This window comes from Halichoerus grypus, chromosome 11 (assembly GCF_964656455.1).
Source record: "Halichoerus grypus chromosome 11, mHalGry1.hap1.1, whole genome shotgun sequence".
In the NCBI taxonomy this organism is placed as follows: domain Eukaryota; kingdom Metazoa; phylum Chordata; class Mammalia; order Carnivora; family Phocidae; genus Halichoerus; species Halichoerus grypus.
Window position 1 is genome coordinate 70,419,528 of NC_135722.1, and position 23,757 is coordinate 70,443,284.

At 36.9% G+C, this 23,757-nt stretch overlaps 1 protein-coding gene across 1 annotated transcript in view; it reads left to right on the forward strand.

Moving 5' to 3' along the window:
- FOLH1 (folate hydrolase 1) overlaps positions 1 to 23,307 on the forward strand; it is a 76,530-nt gene extending 53,223 nt beyond the window's left edge. The window contains exons 12-19 of the mRNA XM_036064521.2: positions 3,039 to 3,102; positions 7,448 to 7,515; positions 10,329 to 10,420; positions 11,986 to 12,076; positions 16,756 to 17,020; positions 17,301 to 17,382; positions 20,740 to 20,832; positions 22,383 to 23,307. Coding sequence (XP_035920414.2) covers positions 3,039 to 3,102; positions 7,448 to 7,515; positions 10,329 to 10,420; positions 11,986 to 12,076; positions 16,756 to 17,020; positions 17,301 to 17,382; positions 20,740 to 20,832; positions 22,383 to 22,572 — 945 coding nt within the window. The 3' untranslated portion in view covers positions 22,573 to 23,307. The remainder of the gene's footprint in view (positions 1 to 3,038; positions 3,103 to 7,447; positions 7,516 to 10,328; positions 10,421 to 11,985; positions 12,077 to 16,755; positions 17,021 to 17,300; positions 17,383 to 20,739; positions 20,833 to 22,382) is intronic.
- The last annotated feature ends 450 nt before the right edge of the window (positions 23,308 to 23,757 follow it).

Sequence of the window (23,757 nt, forward strand, 5' to 3'; positions counted from 1 at the left end):
TCTACCTTAAGAAGCAAGAAAAATCTCAGATAAAAAACCTAATCTTACATCTAAAAAAACTATAAAAAGAACAAACAAAACCGCAAATCAGTAGAAGGAAGGGAACTATAAAGATTAGAGCAGAAATAAATGAAATAGAAACTAAAAAAACAAAACAAAACAAAACAAAAAAAAACAATACAACAGATCAATGAAACCGGGAGCTGCTTCTTTGAAAAGATCAATAAAATTGACAAACCTTTAGCTAAACTCATCAAAAAAAAGAGAGGACTCAAACAAAATCAGGAATGAAAGAGGAGAAATACCAACCAACACCACAGATATACAAAGGATTATAAAAGAATATTATGAAAAATATTATGAAAAATTATATGTGCCAACAAACTGGACAACCAAGAAGAAATGGATACATTCTTAGAAACATAATTTGGGGCACCTGGGTGGCTCGGTCATTAAGCATCTGCCTTCAGCTCAGGTCATGATCCCAGGGTCCTGGGATTGAGCCCCGCACCGGGGTCCCTACTCGGCGGGAGGCCTGCTTCTCTCTCTCCCACTCCCCCTGCATGTGTTCCCTCTCTCACTGCCTCTCTCTCTGTCAAATAAATAAATAAAATCTTAAAAAAAAAGAAACATATAATTTATATAATTTATCAAAACTGAATCAGGAAGAAATAGAAAATTTGAATAGACCAATTACTAGCAATGAAATTGAATCAGTAATCAAAAAATTCCCAACAAACAAAAGTCCAGGACCAGATAGCTTCACAGATGAATTCTACCAAAAATTTTAAAAAGAGTTAATACCTATTCTTTTCAAACTAATCCATAAAATAGAAGAGGAAAGAAAGCTTTCAAATTCATTCTATGAGACCAAGAGTACCCTGATACCAAGACCAGATAAGGACACTACACAAAAGGAACTACAAGCCAATATCTCTGATGAACATAGATGCAAAAATCCTCAACAAAATATTAGCTAACTGAATCCAATGATACATTTAAAAAACATTCACCACAATTAAGTGGGATTTAATCCTGGGTGGTTCAATATTTGCAAATCAACCAATGTGATACATCACATTAGCAAGAGAAAGGATAAAAACCATATAATCATTTCAGTAGTTGCAGAAAAAGCTTTTGACAAAGTACTATATCCATTTATGATGAAAACCCTCAACAAAGTAGGTTTAGAGGGAACATACCTCAACATAATAAAGACCATATATGAAAACCCACCCCTGACATCATGTTCAATAATGCCTTCCCTGAGGCAAGGGAGACAAAAACAAAAATAAACTATTGAGATTATATCAAAATAAAAACCTTCTGAACAGCAAAGGAAACAATGAACAATACTGAAAGCCTACGAAATAGGAGAAGATATTTGCAAATGACTTACCTGATAAAGGGTTAGTATCCAAAATAAATAAAGAACTGAGCAACTCAACACACAAAAACCAATCTGATTAAAAAATGAGCAGAAAACATGAACAGACATTTCCCCAAGAAGGTATACAGATGACCAATGGGCACATGAAAAAATGCTCAACATCACTCATCATCAGGGAAATGGGAATCAGAACCACAATGAGATATCACCTCAGACCTGCCAGAATGTCTAAAATCAAAAACAAAAGTGTTGGCAAGAATGTGGAGAAAAATGAACCCTCATGCACTGTTGGTGGGCATGCAAACTGGTCCACACTGTGGAAACCAGTATGGAGGTTCCTTAAAAAATTAAAAATAGAATTACTATATGATCCAATAATTCCACCACTCAAATAATATGAAAAACACTAATGCAAAAAGATATATGCACCCCTATGTTTATAGCAGCATTATTTACAATACCCAAATTATGGAAGCAGCCCAAGTGTCCATCAATAGATGAATGGATAAAGAAGACGTGAGATATATATATCTCATTTTATATATATATATATATATATATATATACACACATACATACACACATATATACACACAAACATATATGTATATATATATATATATATAATGGATTATTATTCAGCCATAAAAAAGAACGAAATCTTGCTATTTGCAATAACATGGATGGATCTAGAGAGTATAATGCTAAGCAAAATAAGTCAGAGAAAGATGAATACCATATGTGGAATTTAAGAAACAACCAAAGGTGGGAGGAGAGAAACCTCTTGGTTTGTCTGTTTCAGATTCACCACCTAAAGTTGCATATTGTTTCTACTCCCTTTCTTACTGTCGGGATGCTTAGGAAATTACATGTTTTGGAGATTCAAAATCCACTTGATAGCTCAAAAACAACAACAACAACAACAACAAAAAAAACCCAAAAACCCTGCTACACGTTTTGTCAGCATTTTACTATTGTGCAATGATCAGTCTTGACCAGTAGGTGGTGTCATCCTACAGAAGAACTTCATGCTTCTGAGTATAGTATGGAAACCACATATTTTTAACCCATAAATTTGAAATTTGAAATTATTGAATCAGGCGAGATTCTCCTCTTAAATAAAGAGATGTTCATGGGGGGGGGCACCTGCGTGGGCCAGTTGGTTAAGCGTCCCATTCTTGAGCTCAGATCAAGTCTTGATCTCAGGGTCATAAGTTCAAGCCTAGTTGGGCTCCACGCTGGTGTTGAAGCTTACTTAAGAAAAAGAGAGAGAGAGAGAGATTGAGAGGGAGATGTTCATGGGAAGATTTCCACTGAGGGGTTTCTATCTTATGTCATTCATGTTTGAAAAGAGAATTTCTTAAAGGGTAAACCATGGCATGGTTAAAGGAATCAACTCCTTTTCTATTTACCATATTAAGAATATGGGTAGGTTCATCTTAAATTTTAGTCTTAAAAATGTTTTGCTTGTTATTTCTTAGAATAATCTTTATCGGAATTATTTCAAACAAACTCTGTTTTCAGAATCTTATATATCAATTTTGTGGTCAGCTTGTTTCAAATATCTCCACACAGCACATGTAGATGTACATTGTTTTAGGGGGAGGTTATGATATATGTTTATGGTTTTCTTTCTTTTTTATTATAGGAGAATTCCAGACTCCTTCAAGAGCGTGGTGTGGCCTATGTTAATGCTGATTCTTCTATAGAAGGTGAATAACGTTGGTCTCATAGGAAAAGATGTGATCTAGTACACGAACTAGTAGCAGCTACTTAGTTTGTAAATGATGCTCCAGTAAAGAAGGCAAATCCGGTACATGTGGTTAGGGACTCTGCTGCTGGTGGGTCCGGCTATGCGCTTGCCTCACAGCAGCTGGGAGCCCAAGAGTGCTAATTTGGGAAAGCAGCCCTCTCTGATTTGCTTCATCTGGCAGATTTTCTTGTCTGTGCTAGGGATCGTAAATACCTGTTCAGTGGATAAATAAATAATAGAACTAAAGATTTCTTTGGTTTTAGAATGGGGTAGCAAAAAGTATAATTTAAATATAATCCTAGTTTTATCATATCATGCATATAGATTTTGGAAAAAAATACTGATGTCCAAGTATTTTTTTCTTAATTTTTTTTCCAATTCAATGAATCGTTATTGAGCACTTCTCTCCATAATGTACTTTCCAGTATTTCAAAGGAATCAGAGGTTAGTAAAGAACAGTCTTGCACTGAGGTGTTTGTGGCTCAGTACAAATGATAAATTAGTCTAGGATACTAATATATGCAGGTACTACGAAAAGGCCAAATGGGCACCTGGGTGGCTCAGTTGGTTAAACGCCTGCCTGCGGCCCAGTGTCTGACTTCAGCTCAGGTCTCTCTCTCTCTCTCAAATAAATAAATAAAATCCTTAAAAAAATCATATTACTATTTTAAAAAAAGGCTATAATCAGACTGGTCTAGGAGTTCAGAGGAGAGAATAGTAGCAAGTTCAGGAAAAGCCTGAGAAATGACACCTAAGACTGGCCTTTAAGAACGTATTTGCTTTTGATAAGCAGAGATTTGAACAAAAGGACATCGTCAGGTCTATTTCCAAGATCAAGCAGTCCATTGCCACTACCCTCCGCACCCACTCATCTTTCTGTTCTTGACCATATGCTCCTTCCCGGACAGTGCACCTGCTGTTCTCAGTACCAGATGGCTGTGCAACACACTCTACCTGTTTAATTCTTATCCTTACAGCCTCCTCTGAACTGTTACTTTTTCAGGGAAGCCCTGTCTTTAGCACTCATCACTGCCATGGCTAAACAACTATTTGCTTTACAAACTACTTCTGTTACTAGGCTGTCTTCTTCAGCCAGGAACAGACAGGATCTTGATAACTCATGGCTTCCTAATGTCTTGTTAAAGAAACACGTGTTGCACAGGTGCAGCAAATGAATGAGTCAATGAACGCAGGGTGGGCTTTTAGAATCTTCCCTGTAGTGTAGGAGTAAACTTTCCGGATCAGCAGTAATTGAGACATTGCATTTTGCTGGAGACATGCTGCCATGTACATATCTTCTTGGTCCACCTGTCTGAGTTACATCGTCCTAGGAGGTAGTTCACGCAGTGCATTTCAGCCATCCTGCCCTCCTCTTCGTGGTGAAGGGCCTGGCCTTCCTCGTGGCACTGCCACTTCCTAGTTGTGTGACCTCAGGTTGTGACTTACTTATCGTGTCTCAGTTTTCTCACCTCTAAATAGAGTTACCGGGCTGCCTGGGTGGCTCAGTCAGTTAAGCATCTGCCTTTGGCTCAGGTCATGATCCCAGGATCCTGGGTTCGAGTCCTGCATCGGGCTCCCTGCTCAGCGGGGAGTCTGCTTCTCCCTCTCCCTCTGCCTGCTGCTCACCTGCTTGTGCTCTCCCTCTCTCGCTCACTCTCTCAAACAAATAAAGAAATAAAGTCTTTCAAAAAAAGGAAAAAAAGAGAAAAACAAAAAAATAAAAAAGAGTTACCAAGAGTACGTATCTCCAAGGCTCTTATCAGGGCAAAAGCGGCTAATATTTGCAAAACTCCCAGACCTGTGCCTCTCACAGAGTAAAAGTTGAAAAATATTAGCTTGGAACTATTACCCTTACTTAGAAACACATAATCAGATGAAACACCTTTGCTACAGAGAATAAGAACTTAAACGTGTATTTTTCAAAAGTAGAATAATGTTGTCTTCATTGCTAGGTTTGTTTGTAAGATTTGATTTTTAATGGTTTTAATCATTGGAATTTGCTGATGATGTCACTCCCTGCCTTAAAATGCTGCATTGTCTCCCCATCATTCTCAGGATCAAGAGCACGTGACACCATGTTACTCGATGACTAGGATGCCACTTATCTTACTTTGTTTTATATTTAAAATTTTGTTAAATATTCATTTTTAAGATAAAACAATAAGTGATACATTGGCTTTCTCATGGTAAAATGCAAAATTTATAAATAAAGCAAAAACCTTTACCAATATCCCTCTCAAACTCAGCCCTCTCTCCGAAGGTGCTACTGTCCTCAATTTGAGGTGTTTCCATCACACTGACACTCGTCTATAGATGGTTAGCTCACACAAACCATCAGTGGTGTTGAAGGTGCTGTCTTAAGTGCTTTACATGTAAATATTTACTTAATCCAATAATCCTGTAAGGTAGGTACTTTTATTATTTTCCTTGTATAGAAGAGGAAACCTCCAATTCAGAGAGATTAAGTAACTTTCCCAAGGTCACACAGCTAATAAAAGATTGAGCTGAGACTCAAATCTAGCTGATCAACTTTATCCTTCTAACCACTACATTGTGTTGCCCCTCACTACCTTATACAGATTTTCATTACATATTACATATTACATGCTACACGGTTCTGCGTCTTCTCCTTTTCCACTCAACAGCATATTATGGAAAACTTTCCATGTCATTATATATAGATCTATCACTTGAAAACAAAAACTTCTACAGTGTTTTCGACAGAGCAATTTATGTCTCAATTCTCCAGCTGATGGTCAGATTGCTTCAATTTGTTGCAGTAAATATCTTGTTTATTTGCCTTTTTCTATACAAGTGGAGAGTGGAGAGCTACAATATCATGGCTTGGTCATGGTACACATGCATTATGTGGTAATTCATGCTGCCAGACTACCTCTCTGACTCTCTGGTTTGCACTCCTACTAGCTCTTTATCGCTTTTAAAAATGTCAGTGGTTAAAATTTGTGCATATTTATTCTCCCAGTTGAATTTTAGAACCAGCCTTTCAAGTTCCATGAACAGTTCTGCTGGGGTGTCTACTTATTTTTAAAGCCTCAACTTTTGCTGTCCCCAGACATGGATCTGAAACTTTGTGATAAGAGTTGCTGGCCATTCTTTGAGTACATCGTGTACTTTTATATTTCTGGGCATTTGTACAGGCTAATCCTTGATGAAGTTGTCTTAACTTTCCCTTCCCTAGGCCCCCATCATGCTTTAGCCTTCCCTCCCTGTACTCCCACAACTTCTTGAGGTCACCTCTCCTGTCTGGTTCTCATGACTCTCAAACTCATCAGACAGAATTCCTGAGGAATGGGAACGCCATCTCTGTTCTCTATTCAGAACTAGCTGGAGAGCATCTGCCTTATAAATGCATTTTTTAAAAGATTTTATTTCTTTTATTTGAGAGAGAGAGTGTGTGTGCGCATGCACACATACAAGCGGGGGGAGGGGGAGCAGAAGGAGAGAGAGAGAGAGAGAGAGAGAGAGAATCTCAAGCAGACTCCAAGCTGAGCATGGAGCCTGATGCAGGGCTCAATCCCAGGAAACTGAGACCACGACCTGAGCCAAAATCAAGGGTTGGACCTTAACTGACTGAGCCACCTAGGTGCCCCCATAAATGCATTTTTACAACAAATGTTTATTGGGTAAATGCTAAAGGCCAGGACTGTGCTAACCCCTGGCAACAAATAAAAGAGAACACCTGTTCCCATGGAACTTCTAGTCTGGTGGGAGGATGGAAAATAAAAAGGCAAATATTTAACATGTTTGAGAGATAACCAATGAGAAAAATAAGCAAGGTCAAAAGAGAAAGAGCGGCTAGGATAATAGGAAGAGAGGGTGCTCCTCTAGGTAGGAAGTTCAGGGGAAAACTCTCAGAAAACATGACATTAGACTAGAGGGGGAGTTTTAAGTCATGTAGATATAATGCGTAACACTGTTCCAGGCTGAGGGAACTGTATATGCAAAGCCCCTGAGCAGGAGTCTGCTTGGGCAGAGTGGGAGGTGAAGATTTGGAGCAGTGATGGGGGTTGTTTCATGCCTGGAACTGAGGACCATGGTGAGCAGTGATGCCTTTATTGAATAGTAAGCTGGAGAGTTTTTATTGGACTTAGGGGTTTTTTTTATTATTTAATTTTATTATGTTATGTTAGTCACCATACATTACATCATTAGTTTGTTTTATTTTTATTTTTTTTTATTATTATGTTATGTTAAGGATCCTTCTGGGTAAAGACCTAGGATTCATCTTTGAATGAAGGAATGAAGTAAATGAAATAAAAAACCACTCTCTCTTTATCTTCAAGGAAACTATACTCTGAGAGTCGATTGCTCCCCACTAATGTACAGCTTGGTGTACAACCTAACGAAGGAGGTAAAATAATTATGTATAATTTTAGAAAGTTTGAGTTCTACAAATGATGTTCTCTTGAGGAACCATTATTATGTTAAGCAGCTGCATTGTTTTATAACTTGTCTTTCTCTCATATAGCAAATATTACGTCTAATAAACTCCAGAGAACATTACATCTAATAACCTGTTTACATATGCTACCCCACTTCTCCCAACTACTGAAGCAGCCCTGGGGTAGCATTGTGTCTACCATCCCCATTTGAAATCGAGAAAACTGAGATCAAAAAGCATTAGCCCCCAGAGTCATACAACTCGTGCAATAGCTGAACCGGGACTTGGTCCTGTGATTTCACTCCTTAATTTTAAAACTGATTTATACTCCTTCAAGTAATGATATCAGTTAGCCCAGGACGCAGGAAGAGTTGAAGTTTCTAAGTGATTGAGAAGGAGTATGTCGTAAAAACAGCAAGCGCTGACTCCAGGGTCCAATCGTTTTGGGGCAGAGGCTAGGGGAGACCATGTACCCCCCCTTCCTGACTTCTGGCCTTGAGCTGCACTCCACTGAGCCCCACTGAACTGGCTGACAGCTGAAGTTCTCTTAATTCTGACAGCAGCACAGGATCCCGAACCTGCCAGAGAGATTGTGCCTGAGTTCCTCCAGGACTGACAGGCAGCTCTTCACTTTCCTTGTCCTGATCCTCAGTCTACTGGGCCTAGCGTTCATCATCATGAAGAACTTGTTGCTTGGCGGATTTTGTTGTTACTGCTACTTATCTGATTTGAACTGGAAAGGAAAAAAAGACTTGCCTGTTTAATAGAATTACCAATTGAAGTATAATTACCAAGGAAAACACAATCATTCCCCTTCAGATAGGGGTTTTCAGTAAGACTTAAATGTCACTAACCTTTGGTTTCAAAAGCATGGAATGTAATCTTATGACTTAGCTTCTCCTCTAGGAATAGAAAAAAAAAAATTCATGTCGTTACTCAAGAGCTGCATCATTTGCCTGCAGTTTTATTGATTTCCATGAAGTGTGTAAAAATTTAAATATCTGCAACAGGGTGTTTCTGAGAATGTTCACTGTTCATGTAATTTAAGGCAAATGCTAAGGAAGCTTGGCAGTTATATTTGTTTTCTGGCTGGTTTGGTGGCATCTGGAGACAATTGCAAAAATACTACCCTCTAGGTCAGATTTGGAATTATGTGATGCTTGACAGTTTGGGGGTTTGTTTTATTCTGTTTTATTTGGGGAGAGTGATTTATAGCATTTTACGTTTGAGTGATAAACTGAGCATTTAGTACTGTATTTCTACACTGTTTAAATGTGCATTTCTTAGAATAAATGCAGCAGTGCTGTTCCTTATATCAAAATTTTGTGTCAATTTATAAGCTTGAGTGAAATTCTTTTGTTGCCTATTTATTCATATTTTACAAATTAATAACATAATTTCTGTTAACCTAAGTTCTAACTCTCTCCTCATGCTTATGCGAATTTATTTGTGTTCCCATAGACCTTTCCACCTAGCACATTGCATTCCACATTTTTACCTGTAGTTCTCACTCGTAGAGAGTATGTAATGTAGTCTTATTGAGCTTCGTATCCCTGGCATTCACAAAAAGTCTTAAACAGCATAGGTACTCTATAAACTTTTAAAAATTAAATTTGTTGAAAAACAGAACATAGGGGCACCTGGGTGGCTCAGTTGGTTAAGCGACTGCCTTGGGCTCAGGTAATGATCCCGGGGTCCTGGGATTGAGTCCCACGTCAGGCTCCTGGCTCAGCGGGGAGCCTGCTTCTCCTTCTGACCCTCTCCCCTCTCATGCTGTTTCTCTCTTGCTCGCTCTCTAATAAATAAATAAATAAAATCTTTAAAAAAAATAGAACATAAGACTTTTATTAAATATAATATAAAAACGTTGTATACCATATAATGTGTAATAAATAACCCGTGAATAGTGATGGAAAATTTATAATTAAAGTTTAGTTTGTGAAATGTTTTCGGCATAACATCTAATGCGCTAGATTTCAAGAATAGGTCTAGAACTCAATATTAGGTCATATTTTTTTTCCTTAGTTTTCTCATCTGTAAAACCAGAAAATGTATTTAAAGCCCAATATTTAACACAATTATAATAAATAATTAAATAAAATATTATTGCATTTGTTTTTATTGTGTATTATTTAATGACTTTAGCAACCTTACTGACAAGAAGCAATATTAAAAGAAATACCTTCTCTTAATCACCTTGCTTCCTTTCATTTTCTTTTTTTTTTAAGATTTTATTTATTTATTTGACAGAGACAGAGATAGCGAGAGCAGGAACACAAGCAGGGGGAGTGGGAGAGGGAGAAGCAGGCTTCCCGCGGAGCAGGGAGCCCGACGTGGGGCTCGATCCCAGGACCCTGGGATCATGACCTGAGCCGAAGGCAGGCGCCTAACGACTGAACCACCCAGGCGCCCCCATTTTCTTTTTTATAAGAGGAGAGAAATGTGTGTTTTTGAGAGCAGCCTCCCTCAATTCAGAAAAAATAGCCCAAAAAATCTTACAATATGACCATTCATTTGCATACAGTAGCTTGGTAATAATTTGGCCTTCTTTTCCATACACGTCATGTATTTTTTATAATAGTCACACATATATAATAGCATGAACATTTTCCCCTATTGTCAGAAACTCATTGTTATAATTCTTAATGACTGCTAATGTATGAATTGTATCACGTGTTTTGCTGAATATAGTTTAGTTATTCATTCCCTGGTTAATGGACATTTAAATTTTAAAATATCTGATTTATAAGTATTTTCTTTTTTTTCCCTTTTAATCTGTGTAGCTCCAAAGCCCCGATGAAGGTTTTGAAGGCAAATCTCTTTATGAGAGCTGGAATGGAAAAAGTCCTTCACCGGAGTTCAGTGGCATGCCCAGGTAAGCAAACAAGACTTTCTACTGGATAGAGCGTAGGATTGGGTTGAAAATGAAAGTGTATTTTCTTTCAGTGATAAAGGGAAGGCAGTGCTTTGTTTCTCAAATAAAATATTACTGTGTGTTTTGAAGTTAAATCTATAGGCCATCTAAAAGTGGTTCTTTTTTGAGCAGGCAGTGTATAAGTCGAAAGTTATAATGGTGGAAAGTAGTTCCCCTCACATTTCTGTCCCTTAGTTACTTGATACATTTTCTTTTTTCTGAATATCATACAGTTAAAAAATAGTTACTCTAAGAAAAATATAGGCATCATTTCAATATGGTTATGTCTTCACAAGCAAGGTTAGAGGAATAAATATCTCAGAGATATAGATTGATTATAGGTAAGATTATACCTATCAAGAGTATGAATAACTAAAAATTTTTAAGGTAGGATTTACATCTGAATTATCTTAAAAAAATTCTTCTTTTAACTTCATCATGAACAACAAATACAGACGATAAAATAAGTTGAGGGAAAATATTTTCCAACTTAATGAATCTTTAAAAAAAAAGTAACTTATGCAGTTGTGATACTATGATTTATAATAGGAAGTATATATTAGATCTTTGGCCCCTTTCGTGGTACAGAGAGCTCCCAAAATCTTTAGAATGTTCTAAGTGATGAAAGAGACAAGGGTGTCTCTTTTTGCGTTAGCAGGGTGACCTTTGGACCCCACCTAAGGATGCGGGCTGATGGCCAGGAGAACCAACTATATAATTAGAGAATTGGGACTTTCAGTCCCAGCCCATGAGCAGAGGTTGAATCACTTTGCAATGGCCAATGATTTAATCAATTGTGCCTTTGTAATGAAGATACAAACCCAAGAAGACAGGGTTCAGAGAACTCCCACGTTGGTAGATACATGGAACTTAGAGCAGAGTGGCATACCTGGGGAGGGCGTGACAGCTCAGCACCCTTTCCCCACACCTTGCCCTCTGCACCTCCTCCATCTGGCTGTTCCTGAGTTACATCCTTTTATAATAAACCAGTGATCTAGTAAATAAAATGGTTCTCTGGGTTCTGGGAACAGCTCTAGCAAATTAATCGAAAGCAAGGAAGGGAACTTGGGAATCTCCAATCTGTAGCCCGTTGGTCAGAAACACAGATAACAATCTGGGTTTGTGGTTGGCTTCTGAAATCAGTGGAGGGGCAGTCTTGTGGGACTGAGCCATTCACCTGTGGAATCTGGTGCTACCTTCAGTGTCAGAACTGAGTTGAGTTGGAGGACACCCAAGCATTGCTTGTCGCTGATATGGGAAACACCACACATCCCCCTCCACATGTTGGAATTGGGTCCAGGAACCCAAAAGAACAATGGTCCCTACTACCCAAAACAGTCTTATGGAAGTAGATACTTTATGATCAGGACTGATATTCCTCTCAATTACTTTTTGTTGTTGCTTGTCTGACGTGATTTTTATAAAGAAAAATGATATTTATAAGAGCAAGAATGGAGTTTAATTAATCTTTAATTTGTACTCACTGAAGAAACTACTCAAATAACCTCCTATTTTATCCCTAAAAGGATTAGTAAGTTGGGATCTGGTAATGACTTTGAGGTGTTCTTCCAAAGACTTGGAATTGCTTCAGGCAGAGCACGGTACACTAAAAATTGGGTAAGTCTGTCAGTACTTTTTTCAAGATTACTTATGAATATATTTTAGCTACACAAATAATTCTGGAATAGAAAAAATGTGACATAAGCCCTAGAGAAATAGAGGAATTTAAAGCAGAAGTGGTTGAGGTCGTGCTACTATCACATGGGGTAATGCCTGAATCGGGTATCCTAAGCCTTAGAACTTGAACTTGCATGTTCTCCCTTAAATATATTTTCTGTTTCATTAAGGTGGCATTGCTTTCACCCAGTTACTTACACTAGAAATGTAGAAATTGTCTTTGACTCCTCCCTACCTGTTATTCCAAAGATGAATTAGTATCCAGACCAGCAGATGTTTGGATTTTTATCCCATTCTATCTCTAGTCAGTAAACATGAAAATTATGCTCTATGGCACAAGAAGCAATGAACACATATACAGGTCATGATTTTTTTTCCTACTGTTGTTGCCACTGATGGTAATGACAATTTTATAGTTTCTATGTTTACCAAAGTAACATAGGAACATAGTTCACAAAATGTCATACAGTTCTGTAACGGTGCATGATGAAAACACTGGTCCCTTATTCCACTTGCAGGCTTGTCCCATCTCTAATTCTGTTCAACAGATTCACATTTTTTCAACTTTTTTGTTGGTTTCATCTGACATCTATCTGCATGCTTATACATGCTATGCTCCTGCTGCTATTTATTTATTTTTCAGTTTGATGTATCATCCATTTACTTCTCATGAGGAAAGATAGGCATTTAGCGTTTATCACTTTTTCTCCCAACTCCCAAATACTTTCCCTCATTGCATTTTCTCAGTCTATCATTTTACCATACTTGTGGATTAGAATATCTTTTTTTTTTGCCCTCCATGTATCCATAACTAATTCACCACAAAGTTTCAGGGTATTCAAACCCATAGGGTGATCTGGCAGATTTCTTTTTCCCCCTTGGGTTCTTCTTCTCCTGCTCCTCTGGATTCTCTGGTGGTTTTCTTTGCCTGTGACACAGCTCTTGCCTGTGAAATTTTCTTTCATTGAGAAGTCTGAGAGACCTTCACTTCTCTCCTGTTTTGCATCTTCTCTTTCCTGGATTTTGTCTCTTCCTTTTTCTTGTTTACTCTTTAGTATGTTTGGAGCACATCCTTCAGGAACTTCTTGAAAAGGGTGTATCAAAGCAAAAGCCCTTGTGTGTCTGAAATACATTTATACCACACACAATTTTTGGATAGTTTCTGTGGGCACAAAGTTTTGGTTGAAAATCCTATGTCTTCAGAATTCTGAACTCATCCCTCAGTATCTTCCAGGCTTCAGGATTGCTGTTGAGAAATTTGGTGCTATTTGACCCCTGATCCCTTGGCTCTGATTTTTTCCTTTTATTGAAGTATAATTGGCATTCAATATCTTATTAGTTTCAGGTGTGTATCATAGTGATTCAGGATTTTTAAGCATTACAAAATGATCCCCACAATATCTAGTTACCATCTAACGATATACAAAGTTATTACAATATTACTGACTATATTCCCTGTGCTGTACATTAACATCTCTAGGACTTAGTTATTTTATCACTGAAAGTTTGTACCCCTTAAAGCCCTTTACCTATTTTCCCTGCCCTCTAACCCTTCCCCTCTCTGGTAACCAACAGCAGTTTGTTTTTTGTATCTGTGAGTCTGTTTTTGTTTTGTGTGTTCATTTGTTTTGTTTTTTAGATTCCACATATAAGGAATCGTGTGGTATTCTGTCTTTCTCTGACTTATTTCACTTAGCATAATACCCTCTAGGTCCATCCATATTGCAAATGGCAAGATTTCATTCTTTTTTATGGCTGAGTAATATTCCTGTGTGTGTGTGTGTGTGTGTGTGTGTGTGTGTGTGTGTGTGTGTATGATGGACAATTAGGCTACTTCCATATCTTGGCTGTTGTAAATAATGCAGTGAACATAGAGAGTGCATGTATATCTTTGAATTAATGTTTTCATTGGCTTCTTATAAATACCCAGCAGTGGAACTTCTGGATTGTATGGTAGATCTATTTTTAAATTTTTGAGGAATCTCCTTACTATTTTCCACAGTGACTGCACCAGTTTGCATTCCCACCAACAGTGTATGAAGGTTCATTTTCTCTACAACCTCGCCAACACTTATTGTATTTTGCCTTTTAGATAATAGCCAATCTGACAGGTATGAGGTGATATTGTGATTTTGATTTGCATTTCTCTGAAGATTAGTGATGTTGAACATTTTTTTATGTACGTGTTGGACATCTGTGTGTCTTCTTTGTAAAAATGTCTATTCAAGTCATCGGCCCTGTTTTTTTCCTCCTTTGCCCAGTTTTTAATCATGTTGTTTGTGTTTTTGATACTGAGTTGTGCAAGTTCTTTAAATATTTTGGAGAGTAAATCCTTAATGGATGTATGATTTTCAAATATCTTCCCCTGCTCAGTAGGTTGCCCTTTCCTTTGGTTGATTGTTTCCTTTGCTGTGCAGAATCTTTTTATTCTGATGTAGTCCCATGTGTATATTTTAGCTTTGCTGCCCTTGCTGGAGGAGACTGGTCCAAGGGAATATTGTTAAGGCTGTGTCAGAGAGCCTACTGCTCATGTTTTCTTCTAAGAGTTTTAATGTTACAGGTCTTCAGTTCAAGTCTTTCATCCATTTTGAATTTATTTTTGTATATGGGGTAAGAAAGTGGTCCAGTTTCATTCTTCTGCATGTAGCGGTCCAGTTTTCCCAGCACTATTTATTCAAGAGACTGTCCTTTCCCCACTGTGTCATTCTTGCCACCTTTGTCATTGATTAAATGACCACATATGTATGGATTTATTTCTGGGTTCTTTATTCTATTTCATTCATTGATCCATGTGTCTGTTTTCACACCGATTTTTTTTAAAGGAAGGTGTTAGTATCTTCCATGTTGTCCTTGGTGTGCATGTGTGCCTTGGTTATGCCATTTTTCCTCACACTGGGCTGGGCACAGAGTGGGCCCTTTGGTCTGGAAACCCACGTCTTGCAGTTGGAGGGAATGCATTTCCCTTTGATCACTTCTTCCCTCTTTTGTCTTTTTTGAACTATTACTAGTTGTTTAACATCTAGGGATTATTTTCTGGTGTGTTCATTTTTTATCTTTTGTTTCTATCTGTGTCTTTTTTTTACTATCAGGAATATTTTTCTCAACTCTGTCATTCATTTTTTTTATTGAAATCTTTATTACTATTGTTGTTATTATTAAGTTTCCCTTCATTCTATGCAGTACCTCCTTACTCTTGAGTTGATTTATTTTTTTAAACTTTTTTTTAAAGATTTTATTTATTTATTTATTTATTTTTTATTTGAGATTTTTTATTTATTTGAGAGAGAGAAACAGCATGAGAGGGGAGAGGGTCAGAGGGAGAAGCAGGCTCCCTGCTCGATCCCAGGATTCCGGGATCATGACCTGAGCCGAAGGCAGTCGCTTAACCAACTGAGCCACCCAGGCACCCGAGTTGATTTTATTTTAGTATGTGTGTTTGGTCTGTATCTTTGAAGTCAAAGGCTGTTTTCAAATACCTGGGCATCTTTGGCAACCTGTCTTATTTAGGAGTGAGTCTATAAAAAGCTGACCAAAGCCCTGTATGCAAGGGTGGCAATTGTCAAATGGGAAGCTTCAGAGAAGAGTGATCAAGAATGCCTCTTCTAGGTGCTTTAGGGGAGGCAACAACTATAGGTCTACAGAATCTATAGATCTTTTCTCTTGGACTAGTTATTCTCTCCAGACAGGAAATCTTTAATCCTACCATTGGGATAGGAAGTTAGGCAGGGCTAGATGGCGGTGGGGTGAGGGTAGATGTTAATATTATCTACGTTTTACTCATGAGAATACTACAGTAAAGAAAAGCTAATAATCTTTGGGTTAGTAACCACCCAAAGTTATTTGGTAATAAATCCTAAAGCCTGGATTCAAACTCCAGCTGTCTAATTTTGGAATCCTAGCCTCTTCAACACACTGCTATATAAAGTGTTCTTCTATATCAATAAAAACATAAACAGCTAAATAAGGCAGGCAAAAGGCATAAATCAGCAATTCAAAGTTTGGAATGTCCTTGCTGCTTGCGTTTTGTGTATGTTCTTGGTGTCTTATGTATGTCTGAGCATTCCTTCTCTCTCCTTCGTGAGACTCTGGATCCACTCCTGAACCCCTCACTGTGCAGATTCTTCATGCTTCTGAACGCTGCTTGTCAGAGAATCATCCATTTGTGGAATTTCAGTCATTAACAACTTGCAGCATTATCCTATATAATATTGTATAATGCTCATTTACAATCACCTCCAACAATTCCCTGTTTTCTTAAATTATTTGTACTGAAATGCAACATTATCTTGTCTTTGTTTCAGGAACATTTTCACATCTCCTGTATCCTTGAAGGCAAGACTTTAGGCCCTTTCAGATAATTTTTATACTATCATTTATGTTGTATACACATATTTTTTAATTCCACATCTGGGGTATCTTTTAACATTATAATATTAACCCTTTAGTAAGTGGCTTATTGAGGTTCTTAAATACATTCCTGTATTCATTACTGACCAAAACAGTTTTACTAGTATTAATAGTAAATATGGTACTATGCATTTTATTATAAGCTATTTTATGAGATATATTTTGTGTGTGTGCGTTTTTGTGTTGTTGTTGTTGTTGTTTTCTTTCTGTAGGCAACAAGCAAATCCAGGAGCTATCCTTTGTATCACAGTGTCTCTGAAACATATGAATTGGTGGAAAAATTTTATGATCCAACTTTTAAGTATCACCTCGCTGTGGCCCAGGTTCGAGGAGGGATGGTATTTGAACTAGCCAATTCCATAGTGCTCCCATTTGACTGTCGAGATTATGCTATAGTTTTGAGAAAGTATGCTGACAAAATCTACAATATTTCAATGAAACATCCACAAGAAATGAAAACATACAGTGTGTCATTTGGTATGCTACACCTCCTCTTTCAAAATTCATTATCTCTGTGCTTCAATTAATCTCCAAAATGTTATTATCTACTTTAGTCCATTTATTATTTATTGCCAGTCCCTGTGATCAGACACTTTGTTTACATCTATAAATGTATTTGTCATTTCACTGATGCTCCTCTTGTAATATATAAAATATAAATACCTTGTAAAATGCAGAAGAGAACAAACAGCTTCCTATACTGTTCCCTTTGCATAAGCCATAGGACAACGCCATTAGGCCCCGATTTCTATTTCAGATTCACTTTTCTCTGCTGTGATGAACTTTACTGAAATTGCTTCTAAGTTCAGTGAGAGACTTCAAGACTTGGACAAAAACAAGTATGTTCTACATTTTTAAGTTATGCCTATAATAGATACAATGAAAAAGAGATACTAATTGACGTCTTTGTTGCTGAAATGTCTTTGGAAAGTGTTTTGCTCCTGTCTGTCCACCTTAAGGCATGCTGTACAGGGCTGCCCTATCTCTGCAAGACCCACCTCTAACTTTCTGAGTGGCCGCCCTGTGCTGAGAAAAGCCAGCACCTCCTTAACTACCAGCTGATTAGTGACAAAATTCCCACCTTAGCACTGAGGGGCCTCCACTGCGTGACCCTAGCTTTTACTAGCTTTGTCTCTTGTTCTTTCAGTGTCTGTCCATCATACTTCAACCAACTTCTCCTATTTCCAGAACACACTTTCTTTTCTTCCTCTTCTTAATGTCATTACCTCCAGAGTTTCTCATTTCTACTTCCACCTGATAAAATTCTTTCTCCAGAACAACAAATATTGGGAAGCCAGTTTTCTTCTAATATTAAGCATTTAGGATTCATTCTGTGTGAAATCACCAAAGTAACCGTAATTGGAATAGAACTTTAAGATGGGAGAAAAATCATGAGAGGATATTAAGGAAATTTTTTTGAAGTAGAATTTTGAAAGTGAACTTCTACTGTTTATTAAGCCTATTTTGATGATATGGATATCAAATCCTTAGGGACTGATGCAAAAATACATTGAAAGATAAGAGCAGGCAGTCCAAAAATAGATGAGTGACATATAGGAATGTATTTGGGTAAAAAAAAATGTGTTTGCAATGAAGGACACATCAACAATAAATGGAGGAAGAAAGACATATTTAACAATAATGTTGTTTAAGCTCTTTTAGCAACTGATAAGAAAGTTCAGAATCTCACTTCACATCACATGCAATCATAAGCAATGGTTGTAGAAAAATTCTTTATTAAAAGTTGAGATTTCTTGGAAGTGAAATTCCAAGTTTAGAAGCAACAGGGAAATGACAAAGCAATCAGGTTTGAGAACACTGAAATGGTTCATAATATGAAAGTCAATCATCAAAAGCAAAGATAGAAAATTGGGAAAGCTCTTCTCCAGCAAATATGGAAAGGGAGTAATATAAACATTATAAAAATATTTTTTTGAAAATTGGTAAGAAAATCCTAAAGAACAAAGCTGAAAATGTTGGCAATGGGCAAGACAATTCAAAAAGAAGACACTACCTGTACAGAAACAGATTAAAAAAGCATTCAAATTAACTACTGATTAAAAAATATAGATGAAAATAACATCATACTACTTTTGAAATAACGTTATACTGTTTTTGTATCAACTTAGTAATGATTTAAAACTTGGTTGTACACATTGCACTAGATGGTGCCCTGGAACAGATGCTCTCTCACTTTTCTGATAGCATTGTGAATTGTTTTAAAAACCTTTTTGAAAAAATAAATAAATAAAAATAAAAAATAGAAACCTGAAAGCATAAATACATACTATTAAAGTTTCAAGAGCCATTTACAGAGTTATTAGACTTTGCCATAGTATTTCCATTTCTTGGACCTTTTCTTCAGGAAAGAATTTCAAGTTTGGAAAGAAAAAAGGGCTTCTCAGAAAAAGATATGAATTGTAATACCAAACAATTCAAAGGGCTCCCGGGTGGCTCAGTTGGTTAAACATCCAACTCTTGATTTCAGCTCAGGTCATGATCTCAGGGTCATGAGACAGAGACCCACATCAGGCTCCGTGCTGGGCGTGGAGCCTGCTTAAGATTCTCTCTCTCCCTCTCCCCCACCTACCCCTCCCCCCGCTCATGCTCTTTCAATAAATAAATAAATAAATAAATAATAAAAAAATAGGGGCTCCTGGGTGGCTCAGTCGGTTAAACATCTGCCTTTGGCTCGGGGTCCTGGGATTGAGCCCCATATGGGGCTCCCTGCTCAGTGGGGAGCCTATTTCTCCCTCTCCCTCTGCCTCTCCTCCTGCTTGTATGCTTTCTCTCTCTGTGTCAAATAAAAAAATAAAATATTTTTAAAATAATAATAATAAAATAGAAATAGTTTATTAAAAAATATCAAATCATTCAAAACAATCAATACCTAAGAGGTACTGATCTATCTAAAAGTTAGATGTCCTCCAATTTGAACATTTCATAAACACTGAAATAGGTGATTATAAAGGAAATGTAAGATATTTACAATAAAATGTGAAGCAAACCAAAAATGTTTAAAATTGTAAACAGTTTGATTACTTTTTATTGAACAAATATAGAGAAAAATTCAAAGTAAACCAATTAGTATAATAACTGTGTCATCCTGGGGTGAGTATGGGATTTTTTTTTTCCTTATACTTTACAGATCCTTCCAAATTTGTGTTTGGGTTAAAAAAAAAAATCAACAATGAAAAATAAATCTTAAGGGGATTCCAAACACCATATATTCTATGAAGTTGATTTTCTGTCTTTAAAACTATGATCTTTCCTCCCTTTGGCAAAGTGCCTTATAGAAATGGATTATGATTTTCTAGGACATTTGGCTTTAATAATAATAAAATAATAATAAAACATTGCCTATGGTTTGGTAAATATGCATAATTTTCCAGGAACCCTACTAACCATTAATAGACTATCCCATTCAATACTGAAATGACTTCTTTGAGTAGATTATTAGGATACCTAAGATGAAAAACATCTTGCCTATATTTAAATACCTAGGTTTGCCCATTGATTATTATTTCAAAATTAATACAAATTACTGTTGTCTTTTTCAACTGGCACATACAACTTTATGTGGTTTTATAAGCCTCAGCAGAATAGTATTTTATAGGATTTTAAAAATGTAACCATGGAGTGGTGGGGGGTGGGAGGGATGGGGTGCCTGGGTGATAGACATCGGGGAGGGTATGTGCTATGGTGAGTGCTGTGAATTGTGTAAGACTGTTGAATCACAGACCTGTACCTCTGAAACAATAATACATTATATGTTAAAAAAAAAAAAAGAAGAAGAAGATAACAGGAGGGGAAGAATGAAGGGGGGGAAATCGGAGGGGGAGACGAACCATGAGAGACTATGGACTCTGAAAAACAAACTGAGGGTTCTAGAGGGGAGGGGGTGGGGATGGGTTAGCCTGGTGATGGGTATTAAAGAGGGCACATATTGAATGGAGCACTGGGTGTTATACGCAAACAATGAATCGTGGAACACTACATCAAAAACTAATGATGTAATGTATGGTGATTAACATAACATAATAAAAAAATGTAACCATGTATACTATTGTTCTTAATTTACATATCATAGAGATTTAAGATATATTAGTTATATTTAATTTTGTTGTGAATTTTTAGTTTGCTGTGCAGTGCATGCTTTCTCACGAAGTGACAACTGTATTTGTTTTGTTGTTTAGCCCAATATTATTGAGAATTATGAATGATCAACTGATGTTTTTGGAACGAGCATTTATTGATCCTTTAGGATTACCAGACAGGCCTTTCTATAGGTAAGGATAAAATATGACTCCTGATTATATCTTTATTTTTTCTTTTTTGTGCTGTGGAAAAAATATAGTTGATTTCTTATAAGCAAATAGAAATTTCAAAATATATGTGGCAAATGATATATTATTTCTTCATATAATGTAATGTGATTGCTGCATTTTTTCTTTTTAATATCTTTTTTACTTCTGATTATAAAAGAATATATGTTCATTGTAGGAAATTTAAAAGATCAACAAAGTCACAAGTAGAAAATAAAATCACCCCAATTCTGTCGGATATAAAATCATGCTTATATTTGGTTTATATAATTTTAGCCCCCTCTCATTTTACATATATTTTTCTTTATGTATGTATACACATAAGACATAATAAATATATGTAAAATATATAAAGTATGTATTTATATACTCATTCTTCTAATGTTCACTTTTTTTTCTAATTTTTAACAATTGTAAATATTTCTGATAAACATCAGTGATGAACATTAGATTGATCTTACTAAGAATTGCAGAACAAATTAGATCAGTGACTAGTGAGAAATGGACCTGTCTTTCTGTTTATGGATTATCAGAGGATTAGAATTAGGAGTAAGGGCATCATCCAGACATGTGACTGGTTTCCCAATGGCAGCACAATTGTGCTTCTTTCCTTCTTTACCTCTTTGCTTGGGAACTTATCCTTCCCTTCATGGGTTATGACATGAACTGACATAGGTCTTTCAATAAAATATCACCTTCTACCTAGGTCATGTTATGCTTTCAAAATTGTTTTTAATAATTATTCATGCTTTAAGCTGGGCATTCTAACATGTTAGTATATCTCCTTTTTTAAAGAGAGAAAACACAATAGTAGGTTGGCAGGTCACAAATAGGACTTTAATAATCACAACTGTGCTACATTTCAGGAGGTAAAGTGGGATAGTGAAAAGTCAGTACTTTTTTGCAATGTAGCTTGAGACTAATCACTTAATCTCTCAGATCTCAATTTCCTCCTTTTTGAAATGCTAGTATCAATTTTGTAGAGTTTTTTTTTAAGATTTATTTATGTATTTTAGAGAGAGAGGATGCACATGCATGTGCAAGCAGGAGGAGAGGGAGAGAGAGGCAGAGAAGCAGACTTCCCACTGAGCGTAGAGCCCGATGTGGGACTGTATCCCAAGACCCTGAGATCACGACCTGAGCTGAAACCAAGAGTCGGAGGCTTAACCAACTCAGCCACCTAGGCGCCCCTGTAGTGTTTATTTTTAAGGAATAGAAAAATTATAGGCAAATCATTTAATCGCAAGCACGATCCATAGTAGGTGACAAGCTACTGGGGCTATTATTGTTATTTTTGTTGCTCTGAACCATGTTAAGTCCTCTGTTTAAAGTCAAAACATATATTTCATAGACTGGACTTTGGAGATGATTAAACTTGGAAGTTTAGCTGACAAGGGGCTTCTTCAAATCATAAGATTAGAATTCTGCAGTCCAGAACTTGTAGAGTGCTCCTGTTTTTCTCTTGTATGTATCATTTGGACAACTGATAGACCGCAAACTGTTTTTATCAACAGGCACGTCATCTATGCTCCCAGCAGCCACAACAAGTATGCAGGGGAGTCATTCCCAGGAATTTATGATGCTCTGTTTGATATTGAAAGCAAAGTGGATCCTTCCAAAGCCTGGGGAGAAGTGAAGCGACAGATCTCCATTGCAGCCTTTACCGTGCAGGCTGCAGCCGGGACTCTGAGAGAAGTAGCCTGAGGTGGTTCTTCAGAGAACCCGTATTGAATAGGTATGGTCTATCACTCAGAAAGAATCATGAAAGGCATATTCTAAAAAATAAACTAAAAAATATAGTTAATACACGCACACACATAGACACACACACATACACATCTTAACATTCTTCTCCCTATGAATCAAAAAAGAAAGATGGACAATTTTTATTCTATAATTATAAAAGGTTATTCTGAATTTGAACTAAGGGTTAAAATTAAGGCAAACGCCTACTATATTAAAACTCCTATGTGGCATTATAGGGAATCGAGTCTAATTCAGCACTGGCATCAGCCCTATTGGCCACCCAGGGCTGAGAGATCACTATCTTAGCAAACTAGTTGAGCTACTCTGGTCTAATCATGCTGCTGGTAAATATAGTCACTCTATACTGTAAAGGATAATTACATTTATTAAATTAGCAAATATCCTATTTATATCAAAGGGTATATGTAACATTATGTACAGTAAAAAATAATAAATAAATTAACATTTGTAGAACTGTCCCCCCAAATAACCAGTTTGAGAAAGAAACGTTACCAATATCTTTGAATCCCCTATCTATCGCTAACCAGTGTGCCTTCATCTTCTGCCAGAGATACTCACTTTCTTGAATCTTACGTGAATCTTTTCTGTTATTTATCGTTATTCCACACATTGCTATATTCCTTTTTTGGGGGGGGTATTTTTTTAACTGTTTATAAATAAAATCATACTGTGTATCTATTTTCTAAGACTTGATTTTTTCACTCACCTTTGAAGGTGCATCCATGTGTCATTGGGGCTGGAGTTCACTCGAGTTCACTGATGTGGAGCAATTCACTTGCATGAATATAACAGTTATAAGTCAGGGTCCAGTTAAGACAGAGAAATCACACAACATACTCAGGGAAAGTTAATATAAAGAATGATTAGTTATAGTAGCATTGCCGTAATGAGATACTATCTAGTTAAAGGTAAGGAGAACTCTAAAGAATCTAAGTACGTCAGGTACAAGGAGCGGTCACTATCGCTAGGGCTGAGATGGAGCAGCCAGGGAAGAAATCCCCCCACGCCTAGGGCCTTACTAAACAGCAGGAAGGCACTGTGGTGCTGTGCTAGCAGAACTTGCAAAACTCCCCAGAAACCTGTGTTCTGGGCCACTGTGGGAAGCTGATTCGGGGAAATTGC